At 37.4% G+C, this 25,055-nt stretch overlaps 2 protein-coding genes across 2 annotated transcripts in view; both read right to left on the bottom strand.

The window, feature by feature from the left end:
• Positions 1-24,073, bottom strand: part of LOC126971765 (protein stoned-B) — a 35,747-nt gene extending 11,674 nt beyond the window's left edge. Inside the window, exons 1-13 of the mRNA XM_050818160.1 lie at positions 23,974-24,073; positions 19,431-23,407; positions 18,763-18,931; positions 11,373-11,533; positions 9,854-10,025; positions 9,573-9,788; positions 8,643-8,787; positions 8,325-8,453; positions 5,311-5,416; positions 4,342-4,510; positions 2,898-3,012; positions 1,347-1,510; positions 136-290 (exon numbers count right to left, since the gene is read on the bottom strand). Coding sequence (XP_050674117.1) covers positions 136-290; positions 1,347-1,510; positions 2,898-3,012; positions 4,342-4,510; positions 5,311-5,416; positions 8,325-8,453; positions 8,643-8,787; positions 9,573-9,788; positions 9,854-10,025; positions 11,373-11,533; positions 18,763-18,931; positions 19,431-21,075 — 3,346 coding nt within the window. The 5' untranslated portion in view covers positions 21,076-23,407; positions 23,974-24,073. The remainder of the gene's footprint in view (positions 1-135; positions 291-1,346; positions 1,511-2,897; positions 3,013-4,341; positions 4,511-5,310; positions 5,417-8,324; positions 8,454-8,642; positions 8,788-9,572; positions 9,789-9,853; positions 10,026-11,372; positions 11,534-18,762; positions 18,932-19,430; positions 23,408-23,973) is intronic.
• LOC126971900 (protein stoned-A) lies at positions 21,338-23,376 on the bottom strand. Its single transcript, XM_050818414.1, has 2 exons — positions 21,771-23,376; positions 21,338-21,345 (listed from the first exon to the last, which is right to left on the bottom strand). The coding sequence occupies exons 1-2, from the start codon at positions 23,374-23,376 to the stop codon at positions 21,338-21,340; spliced, it is 1,614 nt and encodes a 537-aa protein (XP_050674371.1).
• Positions 24,074-25,055: the final 982 nt, after the last annotated feature.

Below are 25,055 nucleotides of genomic sequence, written 5' to 3'. Positions count from 1 at the left end.
TATAATGACATGGAGCTAATATAATTTGCATGCCCTTTTTGGCTAATGTGTTGATTCGTATAGGATTTTTTTGTTAACTTCAGTACACACATTATGCAAATTAAGAATTATTATTATAACAATACATCTCGGTACCTTGCCCCTCCTTGGGTAGCCGCGGCATGCGCCACACGATGGCGCGGTGCTGGTGCTCATACTTGGCCTGTCCCGACGTCACCTCTATCAGCGACTCCTGCAAGGTGTCCACCGCGCCGAGGAACCGTTCGATTCCTTTGATTTTACCCGTCCGTCTATGAATAGAAGAGAATGCTAATTGGTGTTATTTAGAATTTATATATTAATAAGGAACGAGACGAGCAGGACGTTCAGCTGATAGTAATTGATATGCCGTGCCCATTATAACGCAGTGCCGCTCAGGATTCTTAGCCTTAACTCTGAGTGGCACTATAACTGCGTATATATAAAAATGTTAAGTCTCATTTGCCCAGTCATTTGCCAGCCCACGGCTGAAATAGGCGCCGTTGTGATACCCATAATCTAGCCGGCATCCTGTGCAAAGGAGCCTCCCACTGTATTGATTAGATATTGTGAGAAGACGTTACTACGCGAGCTAGACATGAGATGGTATAAAATGAAAATCTTCAAGAATGCAAAATATATCTTCTTTCGATAAACGAAAACGCACAGATACTCAACTGAAAATATGCACGAACACAATTATTTTTACTCATAAGAAATAAGAAAAGGATTTACAATTGGGATGGACCTTTAATATTATTAAATTAATTCATGATTTATAATTAATTCATAATGAACTCGTATATTAGGCCAGCATAAACTGCCTGTTTAGACAATAATATAATACTGTAATAATATAATACTCAGAGTGGTATATATTATATAATTGATAAAATTTCTTTGGTGAAGTGTATTTTTATATGCGAAAGGTGGAGCGAGAGGTACCGTGGAGATCAATATAAAAGATCAGATGAACAGTATAAACGCAAAAAAAACCCATTTGCAAAAAAGTAACTTCCTAATATCAAAATAAAACAAAACAAGATCGACTTAATTACCAAACAAAAGTATTACTACATCAATTACTAATGTTTATTTTATTTTGTTTCATCAAATCTTTGTTAACACTAAAAGTACTCGAATAAATCAAAAGTTCAATTTTTTTTACAAAGGAGTTTATATATATTGTTGCTAATTAATTACTGATGTTATATAAAAGCAAACTTTGGGTTTATTGCCCATTTTTTTTATTCTTATGATACAAAAGTGTAAAATTTAGTAAGCGTATTTGATTGAATTTTCTTGACAGTGTTAAGTGGGTGGGTTACCTGTGCGCAGACTTGACCGAGCCGTAGCGGAAGTGCTTCTCGACACGGAACAGGTAAATCCAGCACTCGGGGATGGGGAAGCGGATGGCCACGTCCTCGCACGGCACCTGGCCCAGCGCGCGCGACGCGAACCCTGGCACCAGGACGTCTGCGCGGAGCTCCACCTGACACGCCGACACACCCTTTACCTTACTGCTGCTCTTAACCACCAGCCTAACCATTCACTTTTTTTTACAATTTTTGATTTGAAGTTACTTCCCTAAAATTGCAGTCCAAAAGTGAACGGTCATGTTACTCGACTCTTTTCTTCACTCAAAAATAACAATGATATTTTCAAATTTGTAGTCATAATACTTACCTATGTATATGGTGTAAGGGTTAAAATTTTCAAGGATTTTGGAAAGTTTATACGATTTAAATAATAAGGAGTCTGTTTTTTTTTATTATTCCCAGGGTGATAAACAAGTTCTGTACTAGACTTGTGAGTGACGGAGAGTGTCCCCAATTTGGCAAATCTGTCAACTTTTCAAACCTTGCCTCCGTTTTCCAGTCGGAGATATACGCCATAATAGAATGTGAGGAAACCATCCTGAATAAATGCTACGTTAGGAAGAATATACTTATACATCCACAAAGATTATTCAGACAGGTCTGTTCACTACGAGTATAGACTCTTTATAACAGAACACTCTCAAGTCTTGTAGACAACTGTCGGACTATACTGAATACTCTGGGAGAACTAAACGGAGATCCACCTTTTTTTATATATATAAGAGGGGGCAAACGGGCAAGAGGCTCACGGGATGGGGAGTGGTGAGTCAACCGCCCATAGATATCCACAACATCAGGTGTCAAGAGATGCGTTGCCGGCCTTAGAGGTTCATGAAAACGGCAGCCGGTAATTATTCAAAATTTTAAGCACATGCAGGGTTGGAAGGCAATGAATGCGCTGACGAACTTGCAAGAATTGATACTAAATGCATGCAATTGGGCCCTGAACCCTTTTGTGGTGTCCTAAGGAGTCTTGCCAAATCAATCATATTCACAAGAGTGTAATAAACACTGGAGCAATACTTCGGGTTTAACCTATTCCAAAACCCTCATCCAAGCCTTCAACAAAAAGGCTACGCAGGAAGCGCTATGTAGGAAAAACACACGTATTTTAATCAGGACACTAATGGGGCCTCAGTGATTGCAGAGCGTCTAGATTCTTATATTGATTTTAACATTAACAGTGCAGATAAAACCCCATTAAACATCCTCTCTGAATTTGGTCATTTAATGCGAATAGTAACCTCTCTTTGGGAGGTCCAATTCTTCATCCACTTGAGATACGTCAGCTCACTGCATAAGTTATAAAAGATTCATGAATCATTTTCAAGTCAATTTAATAACAAAAAAATATAAAAAAATATTAAATTTTATTCAATTTTTAAGTTTATGTAAAGTAAAACATAAAATATTATGTCAATTATACAAGGAGACTGCGACCTGTGAACTGTGAGAGACAAGATGTCAGCCTACCAATAGGACTACAAAGCGGTAACTCACCTTGCTTCCGATGACGCACCAGACCGCTTTGAGCTGGAGTGGCAGCTCCCTGTTCTTGGGTGGCCGCACACGGAACCGCATCAGCTCGATGTAGCACGCGTCAGGCGGCTTGAACCTGCACCAGGTGTCACACACACTCAGACACACCGTGCTGCTGCATCAGACTAACGTAACAATGTGATAAATACTAATAGTGCCTACACCAGACGCAGCAACAGTAGAGAGCGGCGTCAACCTTCCGCCCGCGCCCTTTGTGGTCCTAACCATTCGTACCATTGCATCTTAGTTGGAGCGTGTATTCCTAAAAATTGTGTTGTTAACAACACACATTAATGGTTATCTCCAACATCGTATACCAAGTGTTTACGAGTTTTGGCGATTAGGCGTTGAGATATCGTTGTTGATATTTAGTGACAGAGCGAAGGAGTTGACCCACTATTTGCATTTATTACATGTAGACATATACCACTATACCACTGTATAATCATTCAATAAATAAATACATACTAAAATATAACATAAAATAAATACTTTAATGAAAATTTGATTAAAGAATCTCAGAAACTACCACCAAAAGATACCATCTGATAAGATATGCCCCTGGTCTGACAGTAACACGTATATCATGCCTTTTTGTCTAATTCAGATGACGAATTTCTAGGAGTCCAAAGGAATCGAATATTGCTCATATAAGGCAAAAATTACAATTTCTAAAGCATTCTACCAATAATTCAACTGCAGTAGCTTGTGGATAGAACACACTCAGAAGTCCTCAGTGCCCTCCCTGTTCAGTATAGTAAAGCTCAGAGGGGTGATGTGACTCCCGCGGTTCTGCAGTGGGCCCTCCTAGTATAAGGTTGCCTCACTGAGAAGGACACGTGACAGCATTCGGGATGGTATCACGGATAACTCAATGAAGGAACTTGAAGTATGAGTGATATAGAATAACAAAAAAAATTGTGTAATAAGAGTAATATAATATACTTAATTGTTTTCTTATGTCTTGTGCATAATGTAGTTTGAATATGAATGAGTAGGTACGTGCTTATATGTATAAGCATCTAGAAGCATCTATTTATTTATTATTTACAAGGAAACATAACAAACACATCACAAGAACTGAACAATATAGGAAGACCAATACAAAAAGTAAATATAGATGCATCCTAACACATGTTTCACAGATACAATAATAACAAAAAGAAAAATCATAGGTATATCACAGTCACAAACGCAAACATTCACAGAAATAACTTATTTGATTATGCGCATTGATACAAAAGATAAATTAAACTTGGGGCGACGGTAACAATGATTTCAATTTTAATTCTAAACCGTGTCTGAACGCAGCATCTGAATTAAATGATATCTGATTTGCTAGCGTGTACAAGGGATTGTATCGACAGTCGCGATGTTGAAGCTGGTTGTCGTGTTAGCTACGTACTTGATGATCTGTGTGGCCGCGAACTCCGCGGGCTGCACACAGGCGTGGAACTCAGGGTCCTCCACGCGGATCCACTCCTCCGTGGCGACGGGGATGATGTCGTGTCTACCCACCACCTCCCGCCCTTGTCGCCGAAGGTCGTTCACGCCCAGCTCCACGTCAGGCATACCTGACATACTCCTCATTATTCATTTTAACTTCAACTCCCGTCTGATTTAAGTACTGATAGGTACCCTTTTCTATCAGATATATTAAAATATATCTGATAGATTTAAATATAATGTGAATAGCATCGGACACGCTAGGTGACTATTTAACCCACATTTTATTTTCATTAAGTCCTTGTCCAGACACGATGAATGATAGTGACGCTAATTCTGAGAAATGAAAGAGAAAGAGTGTGTGTCTAGTGACGTGTGGAATAGACGGGAGACCTGGCGCTGACTTTCGTTCGCAGCATGTAGACAAAGCCAAAGACACCAGTGGGAGGCTTATTTTCACAGGATGTCGGCTAGATTATGGGTACCAAAACGGCGCTTGAGTTGGCACATTGCGCTATTTTTGAAGATGGCATTGAAACGGAAAGTTACGTTCCACACTGTGATTGGATGTTGAAGAGAGTTCCATCCATGGCTACCACGCTGTGGAGGACAGCCACACATCTAATTGGTGACAACCGTACCTACGGGTGTTTGTTACATGTAGTTCAATACTCCAATTCGGCGGCATTCGGCTAAAATAGGTGTTCGTATTGCTCGCTGAAGTGATGATGACGATGTGCACCAGACCAGCGATGACAGCAAATCTCTATTAGTCGGCCGGCGTCATCAATCGTTTCATTAATGTTCACTCGATGCCGGCGACCGCAATAGATCCGCAGCTCGATGCCACCGACCTTAAAAGATCTGCAGCTCTGCAGATCGCTTAAAAGATCAACGCCTCCTGCCGGCACAGTGTCGAGCAACTCACCGCTGAGGAAGCCGATGAAGAAGAGCCGGACTCGCGCGATCTGCTTCAGCACGATGCCCTCAGCGTCCTGTTCCACGTACAGCTCGTCCACCGCAGTTATTTGCACCTTCACAATCAATCACAATATTACTTTAGATTTTATGTAATCTTAGTTAAAATATTTTTAGCTGTCTTAGTAAGCTGTGTTAACGAATCTTAACCATTTTCGGACAACGTTGTCCTATGGGCCAACATATTTTCTAGAATCTAGATCATTCCAGATTTGTCAGAATATTCTACGATTTTCTAGTTTTTTTCAGACTGTCCTAGAATACTCCAGATTTTTAGCAGTACCACACAGATCATTTTGTATTGATTTGTTTTCTTTTTTGATTTTATATTTAAGATTAAGCCAAAATTTGTTGTTCAACAAAACAGACTTTACACCGCAGATATATGACACATTAATGGATTATTATAAAATATAAGGACATATCATTCGAAGTCTGATAGCGGAACGGCAAAAGTGTGACAAGGAAGTGAATACAATGTAAGCACACTTTTCTCCCTTGTCGTGTGTCGACTTTTACTGTCCGAATTAAACCTGAACTGAATAAATGTTTTACATTGCTGATTACCGGCCAAGAATATTTTAAACAACTGTAGTAAATATGGCCATGTATAGATATAGCAGCCAAATCTTATTATGGTGTAATTTGTGGCATATTCCATATATCGTCTTTGTTTTTATGCGACGTGATTTGTCTATTTGCATAGAACGTCATTGATACAAAGCGACAAGGTGGTATTATATTTCTGGATGCTCCTGGCGTTACTGGAAAGACATTTTAAATTAATCAGATCCTAGAAATTGCACTCGCCATAGCATCATCGGGAATTATAGCATAGGAATAGCGGAAGTACAACACGTCCCGCATTAAAGTTACATTTAAATATTTCTGACTTTAAATTTCCGGTCATTTGACATTTCAAAATTAAAATATCAGCACACGGGCACATATTAAAACGGTGCAAAGCTATATTAGGGGATTAAAGACGATTTTCTCCCCGAAAGTCTTTAGATGCACTAAATAGAACACTCCCAGATCTACGAGATAAAGCAAGCATTACAGAAGGTGCTTTGTTATATATGGTTAGGTGATCAAAGGAAAATCTACTACGATTAAGATGCAGAAGTCACCTACCTATTTGAAGATGAAAATTGCGGCCAAATCGTACTGACAAATGAATTACTCAATGTTGTTGAAACGCCTGACCAACGAATAAATTAGTAAACCGAAATCTTGTGGAGAATAATGCTAATTCAGAATGGTTATCCAAAAGATCTATTTTAGCGACGTAAAACGAAATTGTCAACGAAATCAACAGCGTTATTCAAGGAATGTTTCCGGGGGAAGAGAAAATGTACCTTTCTATCGGTAAAATAACTAAACTTACCGAAACGATGTAATGATACAAGACACTGTTTCAAACAAGTACAGATATGATTACCTAAGTATCTAAATTTCAAACAAGGCTCATGTGGCTCCCAATTCGATTCCACCGGATTCTTTCTCTTCTATGTTTTTTCGACCCAAAAACTCCGCAATATTTATTAAAGAAAAGAAGAGGTTTGATCATTCTGCGGTCTGAAGCTAACTGAATTTTATGTGTTCCTTATTAGACTATTTTACCTTTGCTTTAAATTAAATTGTGGTTAAGGCTATCAGAGTATGTGGAATGACCTACCTGTTTATATAAGAAAGCACGGATGCAAAAGTCAAATGCTTAAAAACTTATTAAAAGAACAATTAGAACAAGCCGTAGCTAGTTAAATTACTGGGCAAATGAGACTTAACATCTGATGTCTCAAGATGACGAGCGCAATTGTAGTTTTGTGGTTGTGGTTTTTCAAGAATCCTGAGCGACACTGCATTGTAATGAGTAGGACGTATCAATAACCATCAGCTGAACGTCCTGCTCGTCTAGTAGTCCCTCATTTTCATTAAAAAAAGTCATCTGGTGAAAATGTAATTATAATTCATCTTATTATTTTTGTATATTATGTATCATTCGACTTGTCTTCATCATTGCCTTATATCAAGTTACAAATAAAATCTCCTAGTCCTTTAGGTTACCTGGAATAGAACGCAGAATAGCGATAAGGAGCCTAATTGTGCTACCAGTTATGGTAGATTCTATATAATATATTGAATTTGTAATTGTTTTTTTTGTGCAATTAAGTATTTTCATTAAACTGGTAGAAACGAAGGACAACCAGTTGCGAATAACTTTTATATACTTAAACTGGAATGAATTGAAAGGTCAATTCAAAGCTGTAACAATTTCCATTCAGGTTGACTTATTGTATGACCATCAATGAAGCACAGGCACAGGGCCAAACATTCCAATAGTGTGGCGGACACTATTGGAATGTTTGGAGAACTCGGACTCATTTGAGAGAAATTATTATTTTTTCGCACGGCACACGGTCATTGTTCACTTACAGACCAATAATAAAATAAAATATTATGTAGTGTATAAGCAAGTGATGGAAACAAGAATTTAAAAAAATATATAATCATTTATAAATCTGTAAATCAGTAAATATTCACTAAACATATTTTTTCATTTAAACAAACTACGTTCCAGCATGATTTATCATTATTTTATCGTTAATCCATTTCGTATTTTTCATCATGGTTCCAAGTTTGTTACATTAAGTGTACGATATGATTTGAGCCGGGTTTCGCTGGTAGTAACCTATAAATATATTAATTCGATATTAACGATTATGTATTTATGATATCGCTCCTATTTTAAATAACATATTATTGTAACCTGAGGCAGCAGTACCGAGTGCCAAGGGTGATATTTTTTACCTACTCGATCGAGTGAAAGTAGGGGAAAACATCATAGACGCTATACAAATCATAGTTAATTCACGCGATCGAATAGGTAAAAAATCTGACACTTGGCACTCAGTACACGTGTCTGACGCAGTTATCGGTAGCAGTGCTATCACAGACAATCACCTCTTCCATCTTGTAGGTGAGGGCTCGGTCGCGGTGCGCCGACAGCCGGAACAGTGCCTCCTCTACGCAGCACGAGAACTGCTTCACGTCCTCATAGTTGAGAGAGCCGATCTTGAACAGCTGCGAAACCTGCCGCCAAACAATAACAACTTAACACGTTTAACTTCATTCTTGCATGCCACCAATTGTGCGCTTACTTTTTTTACTAAGTATATTAAATATTAAAAGAAAATACGTTATAAGTCCTTATGAATGATTCACGCTTTGCTCTTCCACCACAATGAATGAGAATGTATGTTAATCGAAGGTCAGACGCACCTGGGGCGCATGTTCCACGGGCAGGCCCAGCTTGCGTAGGTCGCTGCCGAACTCCTTGACTCCCTGGTAGTCCCCCTGGATGGCGTACGCCGCGAACTGGGACAGCTTGTTCGTGATGCGCTCCGCCTTTGTCACCTGCCCAGGCCTGCGACAAATCATTACAGGTGAATAGGTGACCACCAACCAGTCCATTGTGTTTCACTTTAATTGCGTATACTTCATACCATTCTATTTTCAAGCCCATACTGTGATACCATAACACCAGAAAGGCAATAATTTCTATGGCTATGTCTGTCCGTATGTGGGAGACGCGGAACTAAAAAGTTAAAATTCACTGAAGATCTTTGGGGTTTGTCAGTGAAAACCTTGTCATCAGTAATTGAAGTGGTTGCCCCACATTTAGCTAGTATATTTAATTATACTTGTGTTGATATGGGTGTCTTCCCCAACCCGATGATACTAAATAGAATTATACCACTATTTACCTGTACCCCGCGCCCGTTTATTGTATGAATTGCCATATGTAATGATTCATTTGATTCACTGCCAACTGAATTATTAGTTTTGAGAATATATAGGATTTTCTCAATTAAAAAATTATAGGTTCCATATAAGTTATCACCAACAAATCATGTATAATTAAATCATGTAATATTCATTTATTAGGGACTAACAAAACTTGGTAAAGTTGGAGTAAGAAGCTTTATTCATTCGTAAAGTGTAATGACATGTATAAGGATTTTTAAGGATTAAACAATGAAAAATGGCTATGTCACAATGTGTCGCTAGGAAACTTCTGCCGGAGGCAAATTTCTGCGGTGCGTGAGAGAGAAACGCCGGCCTCGAGAGGAACTTGCAGTATAATTTTAATTAAATTCTCTAGATAACAACACTGTAAGTTTTCCGAATTAAATAAAAAGAAATAGTTACCGCACGCCCGGGCGCTCCTTGTAGAAGACATATTGCAACTTGACGGTAAAGATCTTGCCGAACTGGTCGAACTGCTGCGCTCCCACGTCGGACACAGAGTAGCACGCCTGCAGTGGCAGCTCCTGCAGTGGCTGCTTGTCTCCCGCGCTGTTAAGAAGCTGCACGGCCGCCGTGTCACCCGTCGTCACCAGCCGCACAAACACCTTCTTCCAGAACCTGCCGTTAACCGCGTAGTCAGTGTGACTCAGGTGTACCAACGGTAAATGTGCGCGTACACATACCTCTGTCCCGTGATCTTCTTTTTGTTGGGCTGTCGAAGATGCATCTCCCAGCCGGGGCCATTGTAGGTGGTGCGTGGGAAATCCTCCAGCGGCACCGACACGTCCTCATCGAATAGAGGGGTGGGGGGAGTGTCTCCACCATCGCGTCCCTCGCGACTTCGACCCACATCTTCTACGGAACACAATATAGTATTACATCCAACGTACTTGACTCAGATAAAGACGTATGATTACGACATCGGGTACAGGCACAGAAGTTGTTCCAACGTGCTACGGCGCGACTAATTTACTTTAGTTATTTTCACAGAATTATGTCTGTGGTATATTGTTTTGGGACAATGCAGCCGATCCGAGCCTTCTGTGTACTGCAGAATCATTAAGAGAAAAATTTAAAGAAGTAACGCAGGCAATTTAAATAATAATTTTTATTGTAACCAAATTTTATTTTAACAAAGAAGAAGCCCGCTGAGTTTGATTGTGTCCATTCTTTTGATTTCTTTTCTAGAAGGGTGCTGGTGTGAGATGGAACTTGCATTGGCACATGAGAAATATGTCAAAGTTATTTCAGTTAGTGCTCGTGCTGCTGCTTCGACTACTGAAACAGCAACCATCTCAAATATGACGGTCCTAGTGAGGCTTACATCTTTGTGCCGTTTGGTGTTGAGACATTTAGCTCTAGGCGTCCAGAGCAGCAATTTCGGTCAACTGAGAGTGTAGCTATCCAACGCGGAAATGCTGCCTGTCTTCTAAGTTAATTAAATGTAATTAAAGTATTGTAAATATGGAAAAGTTTTGTTCTGTTTGAATAAATTTGTAAAATGATATTCATATAGTATATGTTTATTGTGAGCTAAGGCTTAGGATATTTATCCACATTTTTTTTCCTGGAGAGACTTTCTTAGACGCGTATTATAATTTGCTCTCATAGCACTCTATTGGAGCCTAAACATATCCACAGCATTTCCCGCTTTTTATCGCCCTTTTTGTCGATTTTCAAAAGCATATGATAGCGTAGATAAAGGGTCCTGTGTATTTTAAGAGGGTTTCAGATCCTGGATAAAGTGGTCGATATAATTATAGTGGCCACTGGAGTCAGTATGATGCTTGTTCGAGTTGGCGGTGAACTAACCGATGACTTTGTGATGCCCTATCACAGCCGCTGTTCAGTCTAGTACCTAGTGGAGCATGATTGATAGTAAAAGTGATGGCACTGGATTCAGGAATAGAGTTTGGTGGAAAGCAAAAGGTAATATGGTATGCAGATGACCTGGCTCTATCAGAGAAAAACAAAGAAGAAGTCGTTGAAGCTGCTAGGATCCTTGAAAAGGAAGCAAAGAAGGTAGGACTAAGGATTAATTGGGATAAAACTGATTATCACGCGTGGCATACCGAGATCAACGTGTGGGTGATACTAGCCACATTAACTGACAAAAACACCTATGAAGATAAAATTTATGTGCGGATCCATAATGCACTACGGTTTAGTACAGCTTAAAGGTTAACATTGACAAACACTGACGTGTCTCCGGGACGCAGCGCTCCGGGCGTGTGGGGATTCCCGCGCTGGGGGCCTCGTCGAAGGGGTTCGCTCGCGGGGACTCAAGCGGCGGATGCGCGCGCGGGGGCGGGGGCGCCAGCGGCGGTGGCAGCCCGGAGTCGCCCGCTTCCGCTTGCTGGGGTCTGGAAATTATTTTGCTTCGTTATAAGGTGAGACAATCTACGGTAATTAATGCATCAAAATAAAATATACAGGGTGGTTATTTGAGGACGGCGGTGATGGCCTAGTCGGAAACTACGACACTTAGACAAAAGCCGTGAAAAGAGTCATGCCCTCGCTTTATAAGAAACCAATAATTGCATATTTCGTTTTTTAAATATTCTTGAACTTTTGACAAAAATCGATCCCACTGATTATTGGACCAATGGACTCTGTTGCTTATAATCAAACATTGCAAAGAAATGTATTACTAAAAATGATGGCAAGTAGAAAATTTATACAAATTGCTTTTCATACTCACTTTTACCTAACTAATAAGTTGCTCAAAATGGTTTCCGTTGACTCCTAAATTTACCTTCGATTCCTTTATTACGTCTCTCTTAAGACCTTACTGCATTTGATACCATGACAGAATTTATCCTCGATAGAATAACAACAAAAAAATTAAGATACTTATTAAAAGTTTGAATTGGAGGTGAGTTTTCTTCTGTGTAAAAATAATAAAACATAAAATTTGGTATTTCCTTTCATTTTTAGTATCACCGCCCTTCGAGTGATGACTCGGCCATCACCACCCTTCTCAAAACCACCCTTTAGATTCACTCGGTTGCAATGAAATGCTAAGTTTGTCGCTACAGCGCTCGTACTACTAGAGCCGAGTCAGTTTGTAATGAGCGGCCGGCGGCAGCGGAAGCGGCCGAGTGTTGCTTAGGTTCCCGGACATTAGAGCAAGTCAAGAATGTAATGCCTATATCCTGACATAAACATACAATTTTCACCCCTCGTTTACACGAAGGTGTTATACACGTATTTGACAAGTTTCCTGCAAATTACAAATGCAAGTTGTATGCAATGTTTTCAAAATATAAAAACATAAAACTTGTCGTAGACAATATTTGTATGAAACTTGTCTGATGAAATTGTTTGTCACCTATTAGTTGTTTTCATGTATATAATTTCATGTTTTATACTTGTTGTAGGCTTGTAGCTAAACTTGTTTAAGACATGTCAGTGTAGGAGTTAATGAATTTGACAACACAATTGACTACTGATACAGACAATAGAAATTGAAGGTATTGTGGAACTTAGATACATGAGTGCAGTATACAGTATCGACATGCCATCACTCCAGCAGAGCAATTATTTTTTTCATGGAAAAGGAGGACAAACGAGCGTACGCACGGGTCACCTGGTGATACTTGATCACCGCCGCACACATTCTCTTGCAACACCTTCTTTTTTTGTCAGCTGTTTATTGGAGATTTCTAGCTACTGGTGACTCATATTCTTCTTTGTATTTGCATGGGATAAAAGGCAAAATGTAGTTAAAGCATTACTCATGCTTGCGAGACGATTATTAAAATATCGAAAGAATATCTTAAAATAAGCTGAGATAAATATTGTTAATCAACCCCACTCCATTTATCTTCTTCTTTTCCACTAAAAAAACGGTCTGTCCGTAATACGTAAATGTTTGAAACTTTATCCACCAAGCATGGATAGGGTATAAAACTTGTTTTAAATAAGTGTTATACATAAACTTCAATAAAATTAACAATACTTGTTAAAAACATGTATGTTTTATGTTGGTGTGAACGCTGTCAATGTATCAGACTGTATCAAACATGTCTCAGATCTGTATGTGAACGCAAATGTGTTATATACTTGTATAATAACTTGTTGGCAACACAGTGTGAATGATGTATGTTATTATTATGTTACATCATCTCTGTGTCAAACATGGGATAAGTATTTGTATCCAGTTGAAATAAAACTTACGATAATAAACATTATTTTTAATAAAAAAGACGAACAGGATTTGCAAATTTACAGGCCTATCGCACTGACTATAATTTTATCAAAAGTTTTCGAAAAAAATCTACACAAAAAGATGTAATCTTACTTTGAAACATTAAATATTTTAACAAGTAGGCTTTAGGAAAAATAAGACTGATAATGAAGCAATTTATATCCTTTTGGAAACGGTAATGACTAGCTTAGAAAATTAAAACGAGTGACAGAAACATATCATATGGAGATGACCTGAGCTTTTGACAGTCTTGACCATTTAATAATACGTTTAAAAGATTTATTCATTTGATCACAAGTACACACTGACTTATACACACTGCATTATTATACCTCTCACACGTTACTTATCATTAAAACACACTCAACGCACACATAAATAATTATATCTTTGTAAACATATTCCTTAGTAATAATTAGAATATGCTTATGACTGCCTGTATTTTAAATTTATATACATTTTGTAGATTTCTGTTTGGATTTCGCATTGGGTGTAGATGTACTTTGTGCCAAAGTTAAAGAGTACTTCCGTAACACTCGTAAATTTAAAAACGAATTTTTTGTTAGTCAACTTTAATAGTATCTATATTTCCAGTATATTTAAGGTATAGATTACATTTTAACTGGTTTTGTATTAAGGATAAAGGAGGCTCCAATCATGAATATTGTACATACTTGATAAAGAAAATAAACATTTAAAAAAATTGATTATATTTAAACTATGAAGGTAAGGCTAATAAATGAAGGGCATTCATCTTGACAAAAATCTGTCATGGGAAACACACATAGATTTTGTCATTAAAAACTTAATGGGTTCTCATTTAATTCAAGATTAATATATATGAAAACTCAATAACAGCTATAATAAAGAAAAGGTAACCAACGAGACATGATTCTTTTGAAATTATACAAAACGCATGTTTTAATAGACACAATGTTAATATCTCACCTTCTCGCCAAATATAAACTTTACATTGGTGTTTGAATCATCTACTTTGATAAATAATTTTGAAAGTTATAGGTTTGTCACAAAAAACACCTTTGAGATTTTTTTTAAATATATTTTTATTAAACTATCCAAATTATCGTGAACGACTATTCTATACATATAATAAAATCTCAAAAAATTACTAACGTTAATTTTTTTTTCAAAAAAGAAAACTTGTTGTCACAAACAATACGGAAGCCAAAAAAGTATTAAATAGAATTTCTGTCCGTGTGTCAGGGCTAAACTAAAAAATTGCTAAATAGTTTTCATATTTTTTAATAATAAAATATAATAAAAGATCGGGACAACATTAAAGGCTACTTTTCAGTATAGTACCTACTTTTGCCGCTTTAAAGCATGCCGGACGACGTCGCGGGAAGCAGCTAGTTTACAATAAATTACCTGATAACATTACACGTGAATATATATTCTACTTTTAATAGTTACTGAAGTCTTTCTGGGAAAACCTTTTGATTTTGTGTGTTCGATCTACTTTACACACATTGACTGCTGTAACAATATTTTTATCATGCCATTTATACACAATGATGTCTTCAGTTCTCGTCGATCTATGGTTTGTGTACATCAAAAACCTATAAAAACCTCATCATCAAAAAACAAATTGAATTAATAAAAAGAGGTATTTTTGTAAGGAACATGATGATGACACAGTTTTATCATTCCAACCAAATTGTTCAGGGTGTACATCTCTTAGGTAATGGTGGTGGAAAAGCAGACACCGGTAGCTGTGACCCAGGTAAATTCGACAATGTGACATGATTTTCATCACCAGAAACTTCATCGGTTACCTCAGTATTACAGTTTTCAGGCGGAAAAATAGTGATCTCAGAAGGTATCAGAATTTTTTTCCAACTCATCGAGAATTTCATACAAACTAAATGGTCGTGAGCGTGGTGTGAAAGAATAATACAAAATATTTTGTGTAACATTCAATAGTAACTGATAATGCTACTGTTTGTTTAAAAGAACACTATTTTTAAGTGATAAAAAATATATCAAAAATAAATATTTTGATACCGAAGCTTGTTTTAAGTTGTTGTTGAATATACTAAAAACACAATTTTTTTGAATTTAATTAAAAAAAAATCAATAATAGTATTAAAATTATCCTTTACGATTCCTTGGACGACTAAACCTTCCAATTACATACACCATAAGCACTTTTTGAATACACTGAAATTACATGCAATGCAATGCTAGACACGTAAACAGCAGATCAGTAACCAAAAATAAATATTCAACCACCTTCAATCAACAGCTCTTATATTACAGCTAAAGCTACTAATTACCAATTTTTAAAGTATTAAAATGGATGTTATCTTTAAGAGACTATAGACATATGGAATATGTCTATAGTCTTTACCTATCACGTTTTTTTTTTTGTACAACTATATAAGATACACAATTCCATCATACATTATTTTGTTATATCTCAAAGGGAGCGTTTTCATTGAAAGCTCCTAGACGGCTTATATTTTTTTCCGACACCTCCAACAAATATCGTTAATGTATAGTAAAATGTATGCTAAAACTTAATAAATTATATGTTACAAACTTCTTCGAGAATCACGCTATCCAATGGTGAAAATAGCTTGAGAATCGGTGCAGCAGTTTTTGAGTTTGTTGCGAACAGACAGACAGACAGTCGCGGCGTAGGACTTAGTTTTATAATATGTACTTAGTGATGTACCTATGACATGACATACTCCATGTATAAAAATGTCGCGCATTGATAAAAATATTGAAACTGTCAGTAAAAAGGTGTGTAAAATTTTGAAAACATTTTGTGATACAACATCAATGGGGCCAGATTGTCTGCCCCCTATAACATTATTGCAATGTAGCATTTTATTCCGTCAATGTATTTAATCTTTATATATATAATTCTTGTGTGCGTGTGTATGTCACTGAACTCCTCCTAGACGGCTGGACCGATTCTAATGAAACTTTCTGTGTGTCTTCAGGTGGATTCGAAAATGGTTTAGATTCACAATTAAACTACCTCCTAAACGGCTGGACTGATTTTGATGACTTTATATTTGTTTCAGTGAATTTGAGATTGGTTTAGATTCTCAATTCCGCCCATATAATATAATTCTCCTGCTCATGTGTATGTTAGTGAACTGCTCCTAACGGCTGGACCGATTTTTCAAATTTAAAACATGTGTACAGGACAACGTCTGTTGGGTCCACTAGTGTACTACTACTTTGGAAAGCCTGATGGTAGGGTTGAGATTTCATAAGGTTGTAAGGTCAAGTTTAGTGCTTATCAATGTATGTATTATTATTTAAACTGTCTAAATCAACTGTCGTTCTATTCTATTCTATTCTTCCTACTATGGCTCCTGTGGAAGATATTTTCTTTGTTACAGGTGTAAATGTCATTCGTCACACACAATTGCTTTTTTAAGAATGTCGCTATGCTGGACTATGTTTTTGTAATGTTATTCTATCCCGCGGGAACTCGTCACTTTTATGGGATTTATAAATTTTATAATGTACATTGTTTGACCGGCAATATAAGGTATCAACATGCCAAATTTAACCAACGGCCGTTCCCAATATACTATCTACAGATAGAGATAAATTACTACCTTCTGGCTTCTACTGTCAGTAATTAGCTGTCAATAATCGGAAGCTGTCCCAATATACCCGATAAGTCATTCTAATTGCCAGTTCACTGTTGCAATTTCCATACAAACTTCTATCCCTGGTAAGCTATACGTCGTCCCATTGGCAGACAGCGTGTATGGTTAAGATGAGTTACCGTCGATAAGTTTGATAATGGGACAGAAAAGTCAACGATAGTCACAATTTTTTATCTTAAGTAGGCCACAACCGGAGATAGAATGAATATTGGGAATGGCCGTTAATCAGGTAAGTTTTTGTGATCTAAGCTATATAAGTCACTATAGTTTTTTAACTTTCCCACGGAAGCTCTTTAATTTAATGGGATGAAAAGTATCTAAGATGTTGACCAGCAATATAAGGTATCAACATTCAAATATTACTTAATTAAGTGCATAAGCTGTGTACTTTTAGCTGTATAAGTTACTATAGTTTTTAAACTATCCCACGGGAACTCTTTAATTTTCCGGAATGTATATATCTAACATGCTGACTGGTAATTTAAGGTATCAACATGCCAAATTGTACTTAATTAAGTGCATAACTTGTTACTTTTAGCTCTATAAGTTACTATAGTTTTTTATCTATCCGACGGGATTTCCATAATGTTCCGGGATGAAATATATTATCTAAGTTGTTGACCGGGGATATAAAGATATAATACATGCCAAATTGTATTAAACTATGTGCATAAGTTTTTGTGTACTAAGCTATATAAGTTGTTATAGTTTTATAATTTGTTAATTTTCCGGGATGAAAAGTATCTTAGATGTTGACTGGGGATGTAAGATACCATCATGCAAAATTTCAATTAAATCGATTCAACAGTTTCAGAAATTAGCCCGTACAAGCAGACTGAGAAACAAAAAATTAGTTCTATGTCTACTACTCTTCTTACGTCCCACTGACTCGTTTTTGAGCATTTTTCTTCTTTGTACAGAAATTCGACCTCTATAGTTTTTTTTATAAATATAGATAACGAATCTAATCTTAAAATACAAAAAATTATTAAAGTATTTTCAAAGGCACTATTTTTTTTATACGTTGAAGCCGTTGCAAGAAATGGATAAAAACACAAATAGAATCTCCTCATGGTGGCTGGTGAGATATTTGACGTCATGGCTAAAAAAATTATCAATTTTTGAATACGATGTCTATATTTTATCGATCTCATAGACCGTACGCTTAAAGTATTAAAAAGAATCTCAAAATCCGAAATTCAAATCATATTGCCTCCTTGGTAGTTTTTACAATATTATTATTTCTCTGCGTTTTGAAGTAAATAGTGACTTCTGTACTTTGACATTTATTGACATCAAAGAGTATGGAAATACTACGTAATAAGAGGCGGGACTTCATAATTAAGAATTGAAATTAAGTTGATGAAACGTGCAGGAATGTGACATAAGTTTGCAAAAGTAGTAATTACAGTATGGCGTTTCTCGATGAAGTATAATCCGACTAAGTTTAAAAACGAACAGTTGCTTTTAAAATGAAGCGGATTACGGCTATCTCCGTTTTTTACAAGATTATAACCGTCATCTGTCAATCTATCAAAGTGCAGTACGTTTCATGCAATCGAATGAATCGCTTTTATTCTTAGAGAGTTTGACATACTAATAATTTCAGAAAATTATGAGTATGTCAACTTCCTGTTCCTGTTAGAACAGGAAGTTAAGAAGACAATTTTTTTAGTTTACTTGAGTAAAATGATGATCAATAGGTTTGTGTTTTGCAACAATGTACCTGATAAACACTGAGAAGGTGTCGTCAGTGGAGTCCCTTGAGCTGCGGTGCTCGAGTTGTGGCGTGGCAGCGGGAGGGGGCGGTGCCTCCATTTGCAGGAACGAGTCGAACGCCTCCGCTTCGAAGCCGCTCGCCGCAGCGTCCGGCGCGCTTCCAACGCCCCACGCATCTGCACGATCCACAACTGTTTCCTTAATACTCAGGGCATCTGAGGGCTGCAGGCTGCTGTCACAGGCAGCCTCAGTACAGCATGTACAACGTAAAGCTAGTGTTACGGTAAATATGGCGACGCACAAGGCCACTAGCAATCAAAGCTCGTGAAACTCCCATTGCTCTAATATATTTGGGGTGCAGTACTTCAAACCCTAGATATACTGTATGTACATTATTATGTACATACAGTATATCTAGGCAATTCCTTTCTTCCTCATTTAGAGATGTTCGGAATCAACGGTAAGACATTGATTTACAATGCAATCCTGCTTGGGATTCTAATGTACCTACTTAAAGTACATCTCAGCCCTTCAGGGTGTTTAATAGAGATTGCTTAGAATAGCCCCGCTTTAGATGTAAGTGATAAGCCTGTAATCAAGTGAGCTCTCTGCTCATCTGTTGACGTGTGAGATAAATAATTATACGATAGTGTGTGTGAATGTCATAGAACTTACCAGAGGCCATTTGATTTGTATTTGCAGAATCAAATTTTGCCGAGAAAGCATCAAAAGCATCTTGAGAATCAGGAAAAGCTTCTTGGGACTCTTGAAAATAATCATCTGTTTTCGAATTATTTTCTTGTGTTTCCGGAATCTCAACATCTGATTCCGGAAAAGCGTCTTGTGAAACAGGAATTGCGTTGTAGGACTCCGGAAAAGCGTTATTCGGTAATGAAAATATGTTCTGTGATTCTGTACGATAATCTTGTGTCATTGGTTCTGTTCCCCATCCGAATTTTGTGTCATTTTCTGTTTGTAATGTAGGTGTTTCAGCTTGGTTGTAAGAAATATATTCAGCAGCTATTTGAGAATTATCACAAGAATCAAGTTCCACGTCCATTGGTGAATCTCGTTTGTTATCAATAATATTAATGTCGATTTTGATAGTATTATTAGTTTGCAAACTATTCGGCAGCACAGGCTTTTCACTTTCTTCTGAATCTATCGCAAATATATTATTAACAGCCGAGGTTTCAAAACCTGAGCTATCATTTAAATCATCTGCACATTCAAATGGATTTTTTTCCAAATCCTGTGATCTTTTTATAATTGAGGTATCAGTTTCAATTTGGGTGCTAAATGAAGAGGATACGTTAGCAATATTTGAATTCATTGATGGCTCTGACGAATCCATTGATAAAATACTATTGTTTTCCTTGGGTATATCATCGTTTATATTCATAGTATTATTATCTACTCTATCACTGGTTTCGTCCATATAGAGCGGGTTAGTTTCCACTTCATTACTTCCGTTAGAGCCAGACATAACCACATTACTTGTTATATCTGGGATATCATCGCTCAAGAAATCAACTGGTTTTTCTTCGGGCTTAGGAGTTAAGTACAGGCTTAGAATTGCTTCCTTCGTAGGTTTAACTATTACAGGTACTGGAGCATCAAAAAGGTTTATGTCATCAATTGTTTGAGTTTGTTGTGGTGGTGGTTGAGGCCTTGGGGGAGGTGCTGGTCGAGGTGGACGCGCAGGAGGTGGCCGAGTGGGCTTGCTGCGAGTTGGTTCTGGATTTGATGGAGCATACGTTTCATCAGTCGATATATTATCTGGTTCTGGTATTGGACTTGGAGACTGAATATCACGAACAGAAACAGGGCTAGGTGTCCGTGTAGGTGGAATTCGATCCAGTAAATGGGAACTAGTAAATTCCATATGTCCTGTAACACTAAGAATTAAATTTTGTGTTTCTGTTGGCAATGGTCGTGAATTATTTGACATGCTGATTTCATGGTCCAAGTTGGAATCACCAGTCATTGGTGAAGAAACCAGATTCAATTCATTCGGCTTACTTAATATTTCGCTCGATGTGAATTGATTATCAAATATAATGTGGGAACTGTTCACTTCATTATATTGCTTCGCTCCTACATTTACTGGTTCAGAGCTATTAAAAATATCAATAGGAACTGTATCGCCCATAGGTGGTTCATAGCTATTTCCAAAATCAGAAAATGGATTACTGTTTGAAAATGGATTTTCATTTGAAGTGAAATCTGGATTCTCGTCGGTCACCATAAACGGATTAAGAACATCAGCTGAGATTGGAGCTACTGGCTCATTCATCGATAAGAATGGATTAAATGCCATTGTGAAATCTTAGGATTATCAATTTAAAAATTCACTTTCCAAAAGCTTTACTTCAGTTTTGCCTGGAGCAATATCAGTTGCAAATGAAGTGTCAAATGGGTCAAAGTCTTCGGATCTGTCTACTTCATTAAAAGGTTCTGGTGTAAGTGCCTTAACTTGAAATAGGTCGTCCGCAGTCTCTAGAAAATCCGTATCTTCTTCAATTTTTAGGTTATCAGACTTTTCAGTAGAGAATTCTTTCGCTAGTAGACGTAATTCAGTTTTACCTGGCTGAATATTATTTGCAATGGAAGTATCAAACGGATCTACTTCAACTCGAGTAGCCGCTGCACTATTATTTTCATCTATAGGTGCAGGAGTTAAAACCTTTGATTGAATTTCCGCGCCTTCACTATTAAGAAGATCTGTTTTTAGTACAATGTTTTTATTAGATGATTGAGGATATTCAGAATGACGTCTTTTCGACTCCCGAGTAAAATTTAATGCTAAGTCTTCGTCTGAGTGGGCCCTTTGTAAACTTGATAATGCCTTGTCGTGAATTAAAGACTCTTCATTCGTATTTTCCGTGATAGATAATTCACGAGTATAATAAGGAGTAACTGGCTTTACTGGTTTCTGTTTTGTATTTGAAATCTCACAACGAGCGCTTTCAATGTTAAAAACAACGTTTTTTCCAACGGTTAAGTTTTCTGGACGGGAAGCCCTCCTCTCATATGATATTGGCTCCTCAGCTCGAGGATCAAAGTCAGGATCACTTGGCACTCGATAAATAGCTGTTGGTGTAGAAGTTATTAGCTCTTTTTCTAAGAATTTCAATTCTATTTTTCCTGGTTCTACGATATTTTCAACAAGAGTAGTATCAAAGGGGTCTATATCTTTTGCATTAATTGGAGCCAACGGTGAATCTTCTAATTTTGTAAGGTCAGTGGTACTACCTCCAAGAAAATCACGGTATTGTTCAGTTGTGGTCGTGTCTATAGCGTCGTCAGATGTTATTGATTCTCTGATACCAGAAGGATCAGTTAAATGTATGCGCACAGATGATTTTCTGCGGTTATTTAATCGTGTTTGAACTTCCTCAGCACGAGGATCGAAATCATCGTCTTCGTCTAGTATGACAGTTTCTTGTCTATATTTTTTTGTCTGAGTGTTACCCACTACGGCATCAGCGAAACTGGTATCAAAAGGATCGTCTTGATAAGGATCTAGAACATCAAGTTGATCTTCAACAATACCTTCAGCAAACACTGACTCTTTAGTATTCGCTTCAAATGCAGACCAAGAATCTTCTAAAACAGGCTCAAGTTTTATCTCTCTTTCATCCAATTTAATTGCTAAGTCCTTCGTTTCTAAAGATTCTACAGCCAATTGTGCAAATTCATCGAACTCTTCAACTGCAAGTGTATCCTCTTTTACGATTTCAGGATTTGACTCAATATGATCTTCAGCCTCTTTTCTTACTGGGACTACTAAAGATGAGGTCAAATCTATTGGTGCGTCAATAGGTATATCACTATCAATATCTAATATACTTTGTTCAACTAGTTCTTCAACGGATTTGCCTGCTGTACTTGATATTGTTTCGTCATTTTCTAATAATAAATCTCCTGGTATGGTTCTTTTAGATTTCTTAGCCGTTGTAATTTTCACATTATCAATACGACCAGTAAGTACCTCCACTGCAACACCAATATCTAATTCTTTTCTGCCTTTAGATGTTTTACTCTCTTGGCCCTTTATTAATGCATTAACATACGATGTATCAAAAATGTCGTCGTCCTTCAATTCTTCTGGAGAATCAGGAACGTACGCTAATTTTACTTCTCCACGTTGAACTGCTTCAATGTATGAAGTGTCAAAAATGTCGGAATCATCTTCTTCGTCCGATTCCTCATCTGTCACACCGTACTCACTCTTATCTCCATCGATCTCTTTCGTTGCAGCCTGAACCAAATGTGGAAAATCCGCTTCTGTTACTTCAACAACTGTTCTTACAGGTTTTTCCTTTTCGACTGCTTGGATTTCTTTTTTAACTGTAATTCTTTGAAAAAATGATGTAGACTTTATACGATCTAAATCATCCTTGGTTTTATTTAGAACTGAATCAATGCCTGTTGTTAAGTCTTTGAACTTCGACCACTCTTCATTCTGTTTCACAGAACCTTCTCCGTTTTCTGCTTGTTGCTGATGTTCTCTTCTATATTTCTCTAAATCTGCTTCGGTAAAAAGATCTTCGTCCCCTTTGCGCTTCGATTTTTTACTTTTCTTCTTCTTCTTAAGACCTTTGGGTAACTTTAGCATTATATGTACTTGCTAAAAGCTTTTCTTGTTGCTGAAACAAAGAACACATTTAGAGGACGTTTATATTATGAATTTTGGTTCGTAATATTGCTTACTACTTTTTTTTCTACATTAATTATAACGTCATTAAACCAATCGTAATTTTATAGGGTCATTATCACTAAAGGTCAATCCTTGCAAGATCTTTTTATTTTCCATGTATTTATATTTTCACTTTTCAACATACTGTTTCGATAACCATGAATTGCTAGATTTAGCAACATGATCGACGGCAATATACCTAATAAATATTATTATAATTTAATATGTCTTTATATTATATATATTTAAGCATAATATATGCATTCACGACTAGGTTTAGCTCAACTCCGATAATTATACACGATGGATAAGAGTTTATTAACATTCAAAGAATATTATAACATTGAATCTTAATGGTAAAATGGTTTGTATTGTATAGACGAGATCGAAGACTGAGATCACAGGCACTTTGTGGCTACGACACGTGCCGACCAGTTACCTGCCCTACAGTTCACATATCGCATTAAGCGGCACTAACGGGACAAGGTTGGGTGGTCAGGGCAAGGCCTGGAGTACCTTCATCGCAACACACGAACGGACTCGCGGACGCAGGATGCGGTGCGCTAGGGGCAGCTGTCTGACGCCTCACTGCTGGAGCGGTCGAGCGCTCGCAGCCGTATCGATCTGCGCATCGCGAGCGGTCCGCGCACCGAGCCCCGCGCCCCGCGCCCTGCGCCCCTTCGCACTCGGAGCGTGCGCGGTTGATAGTGTTGGTAGATATAGATTCACTCTTGCCACTACCGTACTGTTGCTTATGTAACTCGTCGGATCGACCACCACTGTACCGGGACATGTGTTCAGATAACGATAAACATACAATCAGCATTGTTATTGATCTTCGGTATCTATCCAATTATTTAAAATTAAACTTATTACTATTTATTTCATTAATATTAACTACGTAACTACTAGTCGCCATACTTGTAGCCGTCGCTAATAAAAGGAGGAATATAATCATAAGTACTGAGGAACATCTAGGTAGTCTGGGTGAAGAAGTGTGTCAGTAGGTACAGTACAGTACAATACAGTACAGTACAATACAGTACAGTACAATACAGTACCTACATTACAATACAGTACAGTACGATACAGTACAGTACAATACAGTACCTACAGTACAATACAGTACAGTAAACTGTACTGAACATGGACATATCATTTTAAGGAGTGCTATGATCTCAACATGAACGTAGTTCTAACATGGATACCCGGCTAAACGGGCATCCTTGATAATGAAAATAATAAATAATCTTCTCTCATGACTTATACACTACCTTGAAATCTTAGATGTTTAAGAGTTGGTTCAAACACATGGCAGATATCCAAAACCTCAAAAGGCAATTTTTATGGTGAACTTCAACCCGAAATTCCCTTAATACCCTGGTTCTCAAAATTTAGGAGCCCAAATAAAAAAATAATCTCAACAGTTTGCCGGTTACGCTTGAACCCCTTTTGTATGGAAAAGGAGGACAAACAAGTACCTACGGGTCGCCTGGTGTTACCTACTGATCAGAAAGGTGTAGGCGCTTTTTTGAAGGTACCCATGTCGTATAAACATCGCACAAGGAAGCTCATTCCACAGCTTTATGGTACGTGAA

Source organism: Leptidea sinapis, chromosome 24 (genome assembly GCF_905404315.1).
Source record: "Leptidea sinapis chromosome 24, ilLepSina1.1, whole genome shotgun sequence".
Classification (NCBI taxonomy): domain Eukaryota; kingdom Metazoa; phylum Arthropoda; class Insecta; order Lepidoptera; family Pieridae; genus Leptidea; species Leptidea sinapis.
The sequence above is the reverse complement of the archived record's forward strand: the minus strand, read 5'-3'. Positions and strand labels throughout refer to the sequence as shown.